This window comes from Salvelinus alpinus, chromosome 5 (assembly GCF_045679555.1).
Source record: "Salvelinus alpinus chromosome 5, SLU_Salpinus.1, whole genome shotgun sequence".
Lineage (NCBI taxonomy): Eukaryota > Metazoa > Chordata > Actinopteri > Salmoniformes > Salmonidae > Salvelinus > Salvelinus alpinus.
The window spans coordinates 17,910,048-17,927,389 of NC_092090.1; the positions used below are offsets into that span (position 1 = coordinate 17,910,048).

The 17,342-nt window shown below is 45.8% G+C and overlaps 2 protein-coding genes across 7 annotated transcripts in view; both read left to right on the forward strand.

The window, feature by feature from the left end:
- The window catches only part of hipk3b (homeodomain interacting protein kinase 3b), a 61,671-nt gene extending 56,790 nt beyond the window's left edge, over positions 1-4,881 (forward strand). For 3 of the 4 annotated variants that reach the window (XM_071399930.1, XM_071399931.1, XM_071399927.1), the window contains 7 exons: positions 480-607; positions 893-1,060; positions 1,177-1,497; positions 1,767-1,913; positions 2,385-2,644; positions 3,997-4,130; positions 4,271-4,881. In XM_071399930.1, coding sequence (XP_071256031.1) covers positions 480-607; positions 893-1,060; positions 1,177-1,497; positions 1,767-1,913; positions 2,385-2,644; positions 3,997-4,130; positions 4,271-4,735 — 1,623 coding nt within the window. In that variant the 3' untranslated portion in view covers positions 4,736-4,881. The remainder of the gene's footprint in view (positions 1-479; positions 608-892; positions 1,061-1,176; positions 1,498-1,766; positions 1,914-2,384; positions 2,645-3,996; positions 4,131-4,270) is intronic. The other variant, XM_071399929.1, reaches the window with a different exon arrangement.
- A 5,404-nt stretch (positions 4,882-10,285) lies between these two features.
- kiaa1549lb (KIAA1549-like b) overlaps positions 10,286-17,342 on the forward strand; it is a 159,116-nt gene continuing 152,059 nt past the window's right edge. For all 3 annotated transcript variants that reach the window (XM_071399932.1, XM_071399933.1, XM_071399934.1), the window contains exon 1: positions 10,286-11,077. In XM_071399932.1, the coding sequence (XP_071256033.1) occupies positions 10,837-11,077 (241 nt within the window). In that variant the 5' untranslated portion in view covers positions 10,286-10,836. The remainder of the gene's footprint in view (positions 11,078-17,342) is intronic.

The following is a 17,342-nucleotide window of genomic DNA, read 5'->3' on the forward strand; positions in this document are numbered from 1 at the left end:
CGGGGAACAGATCCATGTCTCCGGCGCCCGGGGAACAGATCCATGTCTCTGGCGCCCGGGGAACAGATCCATGTCTCTGGCGCCCGGGGAACAGATCCATGTCTCTGGCGCCCGGGGAACAGATCCATGTCTCGGGCGCCCGGGGAACAGATCCTTGTCTCTGGCGCCCGGGGAACAGATCCTTGTCTCCGGCGCCCGGGGAACAGATCCATGTCTCCGGCGCCCGGGGAACAGATCCATGTCTCTGGCGCCCGGGGAACAGATCCATGTCTCCGGCGCCCGGGGAACCGTGGATTAACTGCCTTGCTCAGGGGCAGAAAGACAGATTTTTACCTTGTCAGCTCGGGGATTCGATCCAGCAGTCTTTCGGTTATTGGCCCAACGCTCTAACCACTAGGCTACCTGCCGCCCTATACCACTGAATGAATAAGTTTAGATAGCTATAGAAACCATGGAAACGGTGTTCCTCTCCCTTGCAGCAGACCTGGTCTAACCGCCCCCAGCAGATCCTGGTGCCCGCCTGGCAGCAGGTGACTCCAATGGCGCCCCCACCAGCCACGATGGCGTCCGACACTGTGGCAGGCCCACAGAGACTGGGAGAATGGGGGTGAGTGCAATCTGTCAGCTGTTGACTGTCTGTGCTCTTCAGAGATCGTCAGTGACTAATGAATTTTTTTAAACTGCATTGTATATCAGTCTGTTTTGTTGCTATGCTCTACCCTTGACAACGACTTCTCTGAGAATATAGGACACAGTGTGATGGCTGTCTGTCATACTGATGGAGAATGAGTCACATGCCTCTCCTTTGAAGCAGGCGAGTGAGACCAGTCAGTTAAGTCTCTAATATAGATAATAACCTTTGGCTCGTTACCCCCTGTCCTGTCATTTGCAGGAAAGTGCGTCCCCATGGCAACCATTACAGCTCTATGATGCCCCACCATCAGCCGCTCTTAACCAACCAGATGACCATGTCTGCCCACCAGCCAATCAGCATAGGCATCGCACACGTGGTGTGGCCACAGCCCTCTGCTAACAAGAGAAACAAGCCCTGCTTTAACAGGTAAACACACGCGCGCTCACGCACGTACACACACACACACACACACACACACACACACACACACACACACACAATCTGATCATAAAATCCCCTTCCCGTCATTTATTTCTCCCTAGAGGCAACAATTTCACCTACAACACCAACACCCAAAACTCAGCATGCCAGTCCCCAAAGATGGCCGACACCACGAGGAATGTCCCAGAGGAGAGATTCCCGGAGGCGGGGCGAGCTGCACAGCTGGAACCTGAACCGGAGCAGGAGGAGGAGGCTAGCTGCTGTAAGGCAGGTTCAGACTCTGAAGAGCAGTCTGTCTCTTATAAGCAGCGGCAGGCCATGGTGATGTCTGATCTGGCCAGCCCCACTGTCACTGTCATTAGTATCAGCAGTGATGAGGAAGAGGAGGAGGAAGAGAGAACACGGAGACACTCACTGGGGGAGTAAGTAACTCTCAAGCACCTCCAAAATCAATCTCTTCAAATATCCACTACAGTCCACAATCAGTCTCTTCAAATATCCACTACAGTCCACAATCAGTCTCTTCAAATATCCACTACAATCCACAATCAGTCTCTTCAAATATCGAAGTCATTATCGTCTCAAACTCTGTATGTAACTTGTAACTAAAACCCTCTCTTCTCCCCCTCCCTCTTTCTTTCTCACCCCCCTTTCTGTTTCTTTCTCTCCCCCTCCCTCTCTCTCCCCCCAGGTGTAAGGGCAGTGCTGAGTGTGAGGCGTGTCAGAGCACAGTGAGTATGGAGAGAGTATGTTCCCTCAGCAGTCCAGACAGCACCCTCAGCACCAGCTCCTCTGCCTCAGCCCAGTCCAGCACCTCGCCCTGCAAACGCCCCAACAGGTATGACCCAATGACAACAGCCACACACACATACATGTTGGGCCTTAACCTAAATGTTGCACCTACACCTGTCATACAATGTGACTGCTCCGGTCTGTTACAGTATAGAATGTATACTCTCTGTGTGTGATTGCTCCAGTCTGTTACAGTATAGAATGTATACTCTCTGTGTGTGATTGCTCCGGTCTGTTACAGTATAGAATGTATACTCTCTGTGTGTGATTGCTCTGGTCTGTTACAGTATAGAATGTATACTCTCTGAGTGTGATTGCTCTGGTCTGTTACAGTATAGAATGTATACTCTCTGTGTGTGATTGCTCTGGTCTGTTACAGTATAGAATGTATACTCTCTGAGTGTGATTGCTCTGGTCTGTTACAGTATAGAATGTATACTCTCTGAGTGTGATTGCTCTGGTCTGTTACAGTATAGAATGTATACTCTCTGAGTGTGATTGCTCTGGTCTGTTACAGTATGTCAGATGACGAGCAGGAGAGTGGTTGTGACATTGTGGACGGCTCGCCTTCCTCCGACTCCTCTGGCCCTAGCAACAGCCCCTTCACCGAACAACGCTACATCGCCGACGGCAACCAGAACCGCGGGCCCCGTGTAGCGTGCGTTGCCCCGGTAACGGAGCCCAGAAAGCCGGCGGTGCGCACCATGGTGGTGCCGCCCATGAGGGTGCAGAATAACAACCCCCACCCACACATCAACGAGACGCTAGGCAACACCAGTAAGGATCTAACACACACACACACACACACAGCGGACACCTGATTCACCCACAGGAAACAGACAACCGGCTGATTCACCCTAGACGTACACTTGACACACCTGGTTCACACAGCCCTATGGTTGAACAAACAGGTTCAGTAGTCATGAACAGGTGGCCACAGTTCTCTCATCATAGCTAACCACAACAGACACACCTATCCCAGGGCAGACAGGGCGACAGAAAACACAGCAGGTCACATGTACTGGAACCTGGAACCCAGTGACACAGCAGTATTGTCAGTGATCAGACACACACGGACACAGGGCTAACAGGGTCACAGCGGGTCAGATACCTCGTCACTGCTGATGATGTCTGTTCCACAGGTCACATGGTGTGGGATTACTCCTCGTTTATAGGGCACAGAGGTACTCGCAGGTGATTATGGCTGCAGCCCTGACCTCTCACCTCAGACCTCTTGGCTTCGGCCTCTGGAGTGGACTTGTGTTTCCTGTAGACTGTCTAATCTGGTTGCAGCTGGCTTCTTGTTGACAGCCCTTTCTTTGAATCTATCCTTTATTCTACCTGTGTGGATCTGGAGCTTATGAAGCTACGTATGACAGGCTTAACATCCCCTGGAACGCTTTACAACCTGACTTAGGCCTTCATAGACATGGATGACAACCAGACACGCACACACATGCGCCACATTGTGTTCCCTGGCTGTCATTAACACCTAGATGTTTATGAATGCGTTCGTGGGGTGTTACCGAGGGGTTATGTATGTCATATGTAGGCTTCATAACAGCTGTGGTCTTCTCCCTCTGTTCCTGGGGCTGGGCTTTTTTAAGGTCCCTGTTTATAGGTCATTTATAAATCCTCAGTGAAAATCCCACTGTCTCCTATGGCCTCATGTCCCAGCCAGGCCCCTCCCATAGCTGACATTCAGAAACACTCCCCAGCTAAAGCCCATGCTATTCTAGTGCTACTAGGGGGGTATTAATAGCCAATGGTATGACCCCCACTATGAATACGAACCAGCTTACTTACCCATTTGGCTTCCATCCCTTCACAAGATCCCAGATCAGTTCTAGTCTATTTATAAACATCCACATGATGCTTGAGGAACAGATGGCACTTGTTAAAGAGCTGTGTTTGGTCAAACCCAGTGGAAGTCAGTGATGAGCATGCAAAATCTCTACTGTCACAATGGCTGATGGATCCTACAGTCAGGGTTTAACTCTACTGTCTGTCTCTGTGGGTTGATGCTGCTGCCCGTCATGATGTCTGTGTTTAAACTCATCCCTCTCTTCCTCTCTTCCTCCCCCCTCTCTCCCTCTCTCTCTCTCCCTCTGTTTCTCTCTTCCCTCCAGTCTTAGAGTCTTTCCAGTTCAAAGGGCGAGGTATCCCAGGGCGTCAACCGCACCACTCCATCCCCCTCCTCAACCGGCCACAGAAGATCACTGCATTCCAGCCCCAGCAACAGCAGCCCATGGGCTTTGGACAGGTCAACACACACACACACACACACACACACACACACACACACACACACACACACACACACACACACACACACACACACACACACACACAGATGTAATATGTGTATGATATCTAACCATCCCTCTTTCTCTCCATTTCCAGCTCCAGCATTACGGCTCCTGCCACCAGGAATGGAATGGAAACTATGCCCACCGGCGCCCGCAGGCCTACATCCCCCCCACTATGCATGGGCACTCCTTTACCCTACCCCACGGCAGCCCCAACCACACTACAGGCCCCCGCCATCACCCCCACCCGCACGGCCAGCATACCCTTCTGTCCTACCCGCCCAATGGGCCCCTGGTCACAGCAGCCCCTGTGGCCCACATCCTGGCCTCCCCTGGGGCTTCACGGCCCGTCCTGCAGCCCGCCTACAGCATCTCTCACCCAGGCGGTATCGTCCACCAGGTCACTGTGGGCATCAACCCCCGGCTGCTGCCCTCGCCCACTATCCACACCCAGGGCCAGTTCAAGGCCCTCTTCCCCCCGCACCCCTACATGGCATCGCCTGCCTACGCCACCTTCCCCCTCAGCCCCACCAAACTCAACCAGTACCCCTACATCTGACAGGGTCCCGGAGTGGCCCGCCCTCCAGATGCACCTCGCGCCCCCCGGGGGCCAAGCGAGCAGAGGGGGCCTTCTTCTCAGAATACACAACAAACAACCACAACATGGTTTTCATGTCCAGAGCCATGGCACAACCACAGAGAAACAAGCTATTTTTATGAATCATGTAGACTTGGGTGCAATTGAACTATGAGCTATAAAAAATAAAATCACAAAGTTTAGGTGGAGGAGGATGGAGGATGAGGGGACGGGGGCAAGGAAGGATGGATGGATGGAATGATTGAATGTAGATAAGTAACTCACTCTCTGTGTTTTGCACATTTAATATACCTTCACATTAGCTCTTCTACCAATACTCCTCAAAAAACAGGTGACTAATCGGGTGGCGTTGCTAGGTCAGACTTGGCACCCCCTTATCCCAGCTATTTTTCTATATTGCCTTCTGAACGTGTGCAAGACACATCCACATTTGTAAAGCCATCCCCGTCTCTAGCTCGATAGGCCGACAGATGCACATGTTCTCCACGGTGGGTGTCGTACCGCGTTTGAAGTATTTGTACCTTTTCTCAGTGTCTTTGGTGTTTTAAAAATGTGGAGTCACTTAACCTATTTAAAGTAGGGTTGTTGCTCCTCAAGCTGCATGTGATCTTGCATGAGCAGATCAAAATGTAAACAGGAAGTTGATAAGTTAGACGTCGCTCTTGTTGTTGGCGTCACGAGACTCGCTGCATCGTATACTTGTCCCCAGCCATAGTGCCTTATATATTTGAGGTGGTTAATGTTACTACTTATATATAAATATATCCATGAATATATTGATGTACTGGACTGCAGCACTTGAAGGTCCTACCAGTCCATGCATCCTGTGTGTGTGGATATATATCCATGCACAGCCTGCATGGACGTGAGGTATCGCGGATAGCGGTGCTTATAGTTTGGATTCAGTGTATATTTCTGTGTGTAGTGAGTTACTCTTTTGTTCCTTAAAGAAGGACGGCATGCTTTGCTGTAGCAAATGCTCGCTGGTCCGCTTTTAAATGTTCCTTTTTTGTCATCGCCGTCCCCCCCGAATGAACTAGTGTACAAAGAGCAAGCATTGAATATTTGCTTAATATTTCATAATCAATTTCTATTTAGTGAAACTCTTACTACTAACAGTATTTGTACTGTTCCATGAAACTGCAATACAATCTCTAAATAGATGTTGATTTTAATTTTTTTGTCTTTGTATTTAAAAAGTGTTTGAGTGGGTTTTTCTTTTTTCTAGCTGTGTTACAAGTGTGGTGGGCATGGCTTTGACTAGCTGAGGACAAAAATGCTAATTAATTAACGGTATGGATTCTTCTAAGCCTGAGCAGACCATGCAGTATTTGATATACACAGACACACACACACACACGCATATATGTGTATATATATATATATGTGTGTGTGTGTATATGTGTATATATATGAGCTAGTCTACTTAGTGCAGACGCTTAATAATGTGTGAGTTTGTCGCGTGCAATTCTCTCATTTATGCATGTGACAAAGTTAACTTTTTTCCCTTTACATTATACCATTTGTTTAAGGTTTATTGGTGTCGACTGCTTATTTTATACATTCCGTCAGGGAGAATATATATATATATATATATGCTGTGTGCATTTTTCCGTTTGTTTTTGCTAGTTATGTGCGTTACGTTTTTCGTCTTTTCAAATGAAGTTGCTTGTGCAGCACCAAAGACTGTAATTCATTTCCTGAGCAAGGTAGCTAGATATATTATCTGTTTTTACACAATAGACCTCTATCTAGTATACTGTAGTCGTAGAGCTGGGATTACATCTCAAAAAATTGTATTAAAAAAAAAAAAAGATAAAACATTTCTAATACATGGCTGAGGTTATGTTTAGCTTTTCCCGGCGATTTTAATAAGCCGTATCATTTTTCTTGAATGTATCATAGATAAGCTGCTATATGATCCACAGCTGTGAAATTAAGTGATTTCTCTTAGTTCCTATTTTTGTATAGGTCCCTAATTATCTGAAATAGGAGTGTTTTTTTGTGGGTTTTTGCGTTCATGTTTGCAGCGTCATTGTAACTACTGTATTGCTGATGATGGACGTTAGTTGCATTCGTTCTGTTTTTGGGGGTCTGTGTGTTTTTGATCAGTATTTTATCCTTATTAACTGTTTTGGGCTCGTCACTGCATATATATGGATGTATCAATGTCATTTCATTTTTGTATGTTTTCATATTGGCGTTTTGTAAACATGTAAAGCTATAGCTTGCAAGATTGATTTAACTTCCTTCATTATGGTAGTAATTTCAGTATACAGTTATAATAAGGTATGTTATGTATGGCAGGAGCACTGTGAGATAGCAGGACACTCAATGGAAGGCTTACAGTATGTAACATGTTATCCCCAAGTCACACACCACTAACAACCTGTCAGTAGTCTGCTAGTAAGGGGTGGTCCTATTGGCTCCTCATGGCCCCGCGGGGAATTAAACACAATATGTCTGACATGAATTTAGCCCAAGGTGTTTGTTCCCATTCAATATTTTATAACTTTAAATTATTATTTCCTTTTAAAATATGGATTTTACTCAAACCTTTTTATCTGTTCAGTATTGTCACTCTCCGGGACATGAGTGGTTCCCCTTCTACATTGGTTACATATTGGAATAATCTGCCTTCTGTTTGTTTAGGAGATGTCTCCATTGAATCGCTCTACCCTTTAGAAGTGTCTCATAACAGAGTGGTGTTTATCAATGGAAATCTCTGGGCATATATGTTCTTTACTGATGTTCAGACAGTGTGAGCAGCACTGTGTTTGTGCCTTGAGAATCAGAGGGTCAGCGAAATAGGGACAGGGACGATGTTAGTCCCTTATACGGTAACAGTACCTCTCTCCTCTACCTGCTCTGTGTTGTAGGGGGAGGAGGGGTTGAGGATCTAACAAAAATCCATCTTGCAGAATTAAGTTAGTAATGAGTTAGTAATGGCCACTTGACCCAAAATAACCTACAGAAAATGGAACGTTTCACAACCGGACTGTCATTCAACCTGTCATAACAGGGATTAGAAAAAAGACTTGTTTGATAAGCGTTGTCATGACAGTAGTGTAGAGGGCATATGTGTTTAATAAATATAGGCCAACAGTCTCTCTCTCACACACACACACACACACACACACACACACACACACACACACACACCGAGAGGCTCTTTGAGTGACGTGCTGATTTAACAGTCCTCTCGATAGTCACTCTTGTTGAACAGCAAATGCAATACTTTAACGTTATGGTCGTTGTACCACCAAGTGTTCTTACATCTCCCCCTGCCAACTCCGATACTGTTTATATACACCACCGAGTCAGCTGCACTAATCTGTGGGGAAATATTACTGACTCCAAGTCTGTCATTTTTCCCATTGTCAATAAACCAAACACCTTGCAACCATGACAGTCAGGACCAGTGGATAACACATAGTGGACTCATTGTAGGACTGAGTAGTTAAGGAGAACTCTGAACTCAGTCCAGAGGACTTCTAGACTTTAACCACAAACTGTTGCTGTTCACAAAGGGCTGATTGACCAAACAGAGTATGTTAATATAAGACATTAGAGAATTGCTATAGAATAAATATTTAGTTTGCGTTGTGTTAAGGAGCTCTCTGGAGATTATTGTGGCATCACTTGAAATTCATTACTCTTGAGGAGCGTAAGGTATTACACATTTCAACACCAAAATATTGCCGGACAGGTGTTTTATCAACAATGTTTTCAGTTTCATGCTTTTGTTATGACACTTATCTTTTATTTAGGTAAAAAGCTGAAATTACGACAAGGCATGAACTTGGCAGACCTACAGTGCTTGATATGTGTTCTCCAGTGATATAAGCATGTTAAATGTAACTTTATTCCTGTGTAATGGTATTCACCAGCAATGCGCCTGCACAAACTCTCACACACTTAAAAACAAAGATGGATACAAAGTATGAGAGATCCTAGACTGTTTTTATTTCTCCAGTTATAACTCCGTATGACAACTACTGGACACATGAATGAACAGTTTTCAGAGAACTCGTATGACATTTTTGAGATGAAACGTAACACCAGAAGACATGAGTTTAAAATGATCAGTATGATTAATTCATGATTTTGAAGAATCCTCTCATCTGGTGTGAAGATGTTGATTCAGGGTCTATGTATTCGTTCAATGTGATACTGTGTTACACTTCAATACTTACTATTTGGTTTTGATCACTTCTCAACTTGTATTCTTCTTTTTGGGCGTTCTGGTCGACTGTCTGTTCAAAGTTAAATTCATGCTGCAACTTATAGAATCATCTGTTTAGATCACTCATCTAAATAATAGACTTGTTATAATCTGAACTGTTACTGTTTTTAATACTTGTAGATTTTTTGTGGCTTTGATTTTAATATTTTTGTGGCTTTGTTTTTATTTGTTTGTTTTGCTTTTGTTGGTTTTATGCCACACTAGTTTGCCATGTAGCAATTGCGCTGTGCAATATTTACAGTACGAGGACTGGGAAAACAAATGATCTGGATGTGATGTCTCTTAACAGTTTGATAGTGTTTCCTCTAGTTCTCAGTGATTTAGGTGTGACCAAGCCTTTGCTACTTAGTCACGTTAAGCGGGTTTTCCAGGTGACTCTTTTGGTGAGTGTCAAAATAAGACTTTATGGTGTATTATTGTCAAGATTCACTTTGAATATAAAAATAATCTATTGCTGCAAATCCACTTTGTCTTTGTGTGATTTCTTTCTCTCTTGTCTTACTCGTCTTTAATGAGGTTGATGAAAGGTATCCTGTGACTTCCTTGACTAATTCCTTTCAGCTCCTCGTGGAACAAACGGCCTCAGCAGTGCATTTCCAGCGGACTCTGTTCTGGCCGCTTTTCTTCATTCCCGGTGGTTCTTCTCTTTCTCACCTCTCATTCGTCCTTTTCCATGTCTTATCTGTATGCCTCAGTTGGTAGAGCATGGTGCTTGCACTGCCAGGGTAGTGGGTTCGATTTCCCTGGGACACCCATATGTAAAATGTATGCACGCATGACTAAGTTGCTTTGGATAAAAGCGGCCTGCTAAATCAAGTTTCAAATGAAATCAAGTTTATTTTATATAGCCCTTCGTACATCAGCTAATATCTCGAGTGCTGTACAGAAACCCAGCCTAAAACCCCAAACAGCAAGCAATGCAGGTGTAGAAGCACGGCTAAATGGCTTATATTATAAAGAGGTCACCTTTTTAAGTATTTTTTTTATTTTTAAGTTGCCGTTGTCCTTGAATGCCATCTTGTGGATTAAGATAGTAAAGGTAAATGCTATTGCTATGTTCAGTTTCAAATCAGAATGGGAATTCTCAGCTTCACACCTGAATATTCCCAGTAAAACCCCACATTTTGAAATACCAATTTCAGCACATCATGACCCAGGACTTGTACTGTGTCTCTTATCCCCTCTCCTCATGTGAGTCCATAACATCTAATCTCTGACAGGTGTCTGTGTTTCCTACTCAGAATCTGGAGAGAACACAGAAGCGGGCATGGTGCATTATCCTTGGACCATCACACAGCATCTATTCATCAGCACTCTCAATCTGACCTCTGAGAAGAACGCAACTGAACTCTGCCTCCAGTTTGCCCATCATCACCTCCAATCTGACAACAGCAACCTGCTGCCACAACCACCAGAGGTCGTAACTCCCTCATTACTAATGCACACGCTTTCTCTCACACGCTTGACTTGGAGGAGTCACTAAAACCGTGCAGAAAATTATTTCACACCCCAACAATACATTGTCACAACTGGCCCTAGAAGCTGGCCCGACCTTATCGGTTTAAGGACAATGGTTTTTGCTCTGAGCTAAATGTTAGACGTTTGTACTCTATCGCGCATCTCTCATAGTGCCGCGCTGCGCCGCATAGTGATGGGTGGACCGAAGGCACCGCTCCCCGAGACGCATCCCTAAAAAAAAGCTCAATGCCTCTTCCTCCGAGCCGCGGACAGCAGGCGAGACCCTTGGACCGCTTCGCTAACTGTCCAGACACGGACTGATTGATCAGATGTCTTGTTCACGACCGAAACTTCAACCATGCATTCACTGGAAACGCAAATGGCTCCCAGTTTGAGGAGTGCGCGGAGAGAATTCCCCAAACTGCATACCTGCGGCGCGGCGGCTGGAGACCGGCGCTCACCGGGATGGATAAGAGTGCGAGAAGCAGGGTGGTTTCGGAGAACCAGGAGAAGAGATGGAGCAGAAGGGATGTCTGCAAACTGTCTGTTATACATAGGAATGGTCTTACTTCTGTTGCAGTGTGCGCAGGCCACAGAGGGTAAGGAAGCACACGAATTTGACCATTGTTTTGTCCATCGCAGGCTATTGTAGGCTATAACAGAGGATGTATCATGCATAGCATTTCTGCTAAATGCTGCAATGGGCCTATTGTTACTCCAACCGTACCCCTCTCCTTTTCCGATAAAAATCCTATATTATTCATTAATATTTCAGGCAGCGAACAGTCATTGATTTATTGCATAATCCACTGTTGTGGATTGGACCGCTATTGTTATGGATGGCCGCAATATTCAATAAATGTTATGTAAAGTGTAGGCTACAAAATTCAGGATAACGTGTTTTAATAGTAGTGCCACATCTACACATGCATGCCAATGAGACAGATCGTGAATACACTCTTTCATCCCCAGAAAAAGTTAACCATCAAAGCTCCACCATGCCCTTTGAAAACGTAACGTGCGCTATACCGACCACATGCTGTTCGAGTCCTCTGAAAGAGATCTCCCAATACTCATAATTTTCTATTGCACAACGTTTCAGGATCATTAAGTACTTGGATGCATCATTACTAAAGCTGAGAGGAAGAGAGAGAATGGACAGAGCCTATAGGGAATGTGCTTTGTGCTGAGCTCGCGGCAGGCTGCAACACTGCGCGAGAATGCAGCTGGCTTCTTTGTTTCCTGCTTGTTTATGATGTAACTCACCAACTGCTTCTTCTTCTCAATCTGAAGACTGTCTCTGAGGTGTTTGTGCTATTTCCTCTGTTTACTGATGACCATCTATTGTTCATCATGATCATGATCGATTTGATCTGATAAGGACTTACTCTCTCTCTCTCTCTCTCTCTCTCTCTCTCTCTCTGTGCATGTAGGCTATTGTGGTTAATGGCTTATAGGACTCTAGATCATACAATATAGACTGTAGCTGTTGTGGTTTTAGGATATTTGTCCATACAATACCACCTCCAGCTGTTGTGGTTTTAGGATATTTGTCCATACATTACCACCTCCAGCTGTTGTGGTTTTAGGATATTTGTCCATACAATACCACCTCCAGCTGTTATGGTTTTAGGATATTTGACCATACATTACCACCTCCAGCGGTTGTGGTTTTAGGATATTTGTCCATACATTACCACCTCCAGTTGTTGTGGTTTTAGGATATTTGTCCATACAATACCACCTCCAGCGGTTGTGGTTTTAGGATATTTGTCCATACAATACCACCTCCAGCGGTTGTGGTTTTAGGATATTTGTCCATACATTACCACCTCCAGCTGTTGTGGTTTTAGGATATTTGTCCATACAATACCACCTCCAGCGGTTGTGGTTTTAGGATATTTGTCCATACAATACCACCTCCAGCTGTTGTGGTTTTAGGATATTTGTCCATACAATACCACCTCCCACTGGTTGAATCAACGCTGCTTCCATGTAATTTCCATCGAACCAACATGGAATAGACGTTGAATTGAGGTCTGTGCCCATTGTGTTATCTCACTCAACTGCTGCCCCTGCACATTCCTATGATGGATATCTATACCGTTCCACTGGGGTCGTATAGATACACTCTATGGTCACACGTTTCTTTTGTTCCTCTGCAGTGTCTCATTGCAGTGCCTTGTGAGTAATGCTGAGACTACAGGTTGTTGTTCGTGGATGGTGTTGATTAACTGGTCACATATAAGGAGGTTAATAGAGCCGTCCACATTGAGTGGAGAAGTTAGAAGGTTACCATATCTCCCCTGTACATCTCTTCTCGTGTATAATATACACTGAGTGTACAAAACATTAGGAACAACTGCTCTTTCCATGACATAGCTTTCACCTGGTCAGTCTATGATTCCTTATTGATGTCCCCTCTTAAATCCACTTCAATCAGTGTAGATGAAGGGGAGGAGACAGGTTAAAGAAGGATTGTTAACTCTTGAGACATGGATTGTGTATGTGTGTCATTCAGAGGGTGAATGTGCAAGACAAAGGATTTAAGTGCATTTGAACAGGGTATGGTAGTAGGTGCAAGGCGCACCGGTTTGTAACCGAACTGCAACGCTGGTGGGTTTTTCACGCTCAACAGTTTCCCGTGTGTATCAAGAATGGTCCTCCACCCAAAGGACATCCAGCCAACTTAACATAACTGTGGGATGCATTGGAGTCAACATGGACCAGAATCCCTGTGGAACGACACCTTGTAGAGTCCATGCCGCGACTACCTGAGGCTGTTCTGAGAGAAAAAAGGGGAGGTGCAACTCAATATTAGAATTGTGTTCCTGATGTTTTGTACTCTGTGGACATGTGTGTAATGTGCCTGTGCTGTGTGCTTGTACAAGCCTACAGTGCATCTGGGTCAGCTTTCAGTAGTGGCACACATAAATCCTTGTCTCCAGCGACCAGGAGAATTGGGGAAAGTTTGTCGGGATTATTGCTCTTCAATCTGGTAAAGAAGCAGCCTTGTTAGATAGAAGCATAGCCACTAACTCTCCGATGCATAGTTAATCGATTTCTCATGACTGCACTCCTCATACATAAGGAAGCTTGCGTGTAGTAGACTCAACACACAGCCAACCACTTTACTATACCTCTCTGCATAGAAGTTACCCCAGATTTGATCTAGGTTCAGATTTATACTTCTCAAATCCTCTTTTTAACCACTTGGGGAAATACATATCGCTGACCATAGATCAGTCTCTGGGGGCAATTTCATTGTACTTTGTAGGATCCATTGTTATGTGGTGTAGTGTTCTAGTCTAGTGGCCCTCCTTCCATTATCTGCTGTTGCATTCCATCTCTTTCCCACTTCCTGATCAAGGCTAGAAGGGATACAGCTTTTGTCAAATGAATGTCAAAAGTTTTTCTGTTTTTTTTGCATTTTAGCTAACCCTAACCCTTTTCCTAACCTTATCCTAATTCTCCTAACCTGCTACGTTAATTCTCCTAACCTGCTGCGTAAGTTATTTTAACTTGCTACGAAAAGTCAAAGCTGACAAAAGCTGTAACCTATCTAGTCAGAACCCCATTTCCTCCCCCTCTTTTTACTCTGCTTTGTCATTCATAAAACACCTCTAGGCATGAATGGGCTCTTAGAATGAGCATGTATGGATTGAGTTGAGGGCAGTCATACAGGCAGGCAGACTTTGGGGTACCTCTTCACTCTTCACCCTCACTGAGATAGACCCACATTAATTTAGGGTCAGAATTCTTGCTTTCAGGGTGAACTTGTTTCATCAATAGAGGGTGTGTGTTATGGGGACTTAAGCTTGGCTGTGGTGTTTGTTGGTGAGAGTGGATGTGTTAAATCCCCATATCGCACATCATCTCATGTATTATTGCTTAGGTTTATCTCTCTGAACCAGGATTCAGCTTGTACTGTATGTCATGTCGGCATGCGTACGGCTAATCTCACGGAGCCATGTCTGGCATGCAAGACTGTGTATGGCAGGCTAAAGTCGGTACTATGGCTGTTAGTTAAAGGGGAAGTATTGGCTAGTTTAGACAGATCTAGGCCAGCGCTTACTTGTTGTGGCTCGCCTCTCTTTAATCCAAAGAACCACTACAGTGCATGGTGTCGCTATGGGAACCACATCTTCAGCTTACAGTAACCAACTCTCTCCCCCACCCTCTGAAAACAGTCAATGAAGTAGTGTTGTATGAGGACCTTGAGTAAACTGGAGCAGTGTGTGCAGGGGGAGGTGGTCCGGTGAACAGGTCAGGGTTCCATGGTCGTAGGAAGAACAGCCAAAACTGGGTCAGCAGCATGACTAGGGACAGGGACAGCCAGGAGTCGTCAGGTCCTCGAGGAAAGGAGAGACGGAGAGCGAGAGATGGGAGCATACCTAAGATCACACAGGACAAGACAGGAGAATTACATCAGACAGGACAGACTGACCCTAGCCCCCTGGCACATAGACTATTGCAGCATAGATACTGGAGACTGAGACGGGGGTCAGGGGACGCTGTGGCCCCGTACACACACACACACACACACACACACACACACACACACACACACACACACACACACACACACACACACACACACACACACACACACACACACACACACACACACACACACACACACACACACACACACACACACACAGCCTCCCCCGCCCAACACACAGTGGATAAGTGATACCCTAGCCCATGCAGAGCTAAATAAGCAGTATATTCCTACACCACCTGTGTTCCCTCCAGAGCAGAGTAACTTTCTCCCAACGTCAGCACTATGAGGTCCTTATACTGCAGACCTGCCCTTTGCCCACGGGTGCTGACAACATGGCTTTGACTGAAGTAACCTCACAGACCTCCACTCTATGAGAGGCTCTCCTCACACTGTGTCATGTAATTGCTTTTACATCACATTTTCATTGGTTAGAAGAATCGATGGTGCTGAGCAAGGACAAAGACTGACTGTCTCATTGCTTATTGACATCCCAATCTGTGTCCTCTCTCTCTTACAATTCTCCAATGATAGATTGCAGTGCAGCTCACCAGGCTACTGACCTTCAGTCTTACGCCTGGGGCAGTGGGCTGCTTACTTTGACTCTTGTGTCCAATGCTGAGGGGGACCGGGGGAGCAGGTATCTGACTAGTGGTGTCTATTCAACAGCCTGATGGTCTGGGGGTAGAAACAGCTGACTAGTGGTGTCTATTCAGCAGTACTAGTGGTGTCTATTCAACAGTCTGATGGTCTGGGGGTAGAAACAGCTGACTAGTGGTGTCTATTCAGCAGTCTGATGGTCTGGTGGTAGAAACAGCTGACTAGTGGTGTCTATTCAGCAGCCTGGTTGTCTGGTGGTAGAAACAGCTGACTAGTGGTGTCTATTCAGCAGCCTGATGGTCTGGGGGTAGAAACAGCTGACTAGTGGTGTCTATTCAGCAGCCTGATGGTCTGGGGGTAGAAACAGCTGACTAGTGGTGTCTATTCAGCAGCCTGATGATCTGGGGGTAGAAACAGCTGACTAGTGGTGTCTATTCAACAGTCTGATGGTCTGGGGGTAGAAACAGCTGACTAGTGGTGTCTATTCAGCAGCCTGATGATCTGGGGGTAGAAACAGCTGACTAGTGGTGTCTATTCAACAGCCTGATGGTCTGGTGGTAGAAACAGCTGACTAGTGGTGTCTATTCAGCAGCCTGATGATCTGGGGGTAGAAACAGCTGACTAGTGGTGTCTATTCAACAGTCTGATGGTCTGGGGGTAGAAACAGCTGACTAGTGGTGTCTATTCAGCAGCCTGATGACCTGGGGGTAGAAACAGCTGACTAGTGGTGTCTATTCAACAGTCTGATGGTCTGGGGGTAGAAACAGCTGACTAGTGGTGTCTATTCAGCAGCCTGATGATCTGGGGGTAGAAACAGCTGACTAGTGGTGTCTATTCAACAGCCTGATGGTCTGGTGGTAGAAACAGCTGACTAGTGGTGTCTATTCAGCAGCCTGATGGTCTGGGGGTAGAAACAGCTGACTAGTGGTGTCTATTCAGCAGCCTGATGACCTGGGGGTAGAAACAGCTGACTAGTGGTGTCTATTCAACAGTCTGATGGTCTGGGGGTAGAAACAGCTGACTAGTGGTGTCTATTCAGCAGCCTGATGATCTGGGGGTAGAAACAGCTGACTAGTGGTGTCTATTCAACAGCCTGATGGTCTGGTGGTAGAAACAGCTGACTAGTGGTGTCTATTCAGCAGCCTGATGATCTGGGGGTAGAAACAGCTGACTAGTGGTGTCTATTCAACAGTCTGATGGTCTGGGGGTAGAAACAGCTGACTAGTGGTGTCTATTCAGTAGCCTGATGGTCTGGTGGTAGAAACAGCTGACTAGTGGTGTCTATTCAACAGTCTGATGGTCTGGTGGTAGAAACAGCTGACTAGTGGTGTCTATTCAACAGTCTGATGGTCTGGGGGTAGAAACAGCTGACTAGTGGTGTCTATTCAGTAGCCTGATGGTCTGGTGGTAGAAACAGCTGACTAGTGGTGTCTATTCAGCAGCCTGATGGTCTGGTGGTAGAAACAGCTGACTAGTGGTGTCTATTCAACAGTCTGATGGTCTGGGGGTAGAAACAGCTGACTAGTGGTGTCTATTCAGCAGCCTGATGGTCTGGGGGTAGAAACAGCTGACTAGTGGTGTCTATTCAACAGCCTGATGGTCTGGTGGTAGAAACAGCTGACTAGTGGTGTCTATTCAACAGCCTGATGGTCTGGTGGTAGAAACAGCTGACTAGTGGTGTCTATTCAACAGTCTGATGGTCTGGTGGTAGAAACAGCTGACTAGTGGTGTCTATTCAGCAGTACTAGTGGTGTCTATTC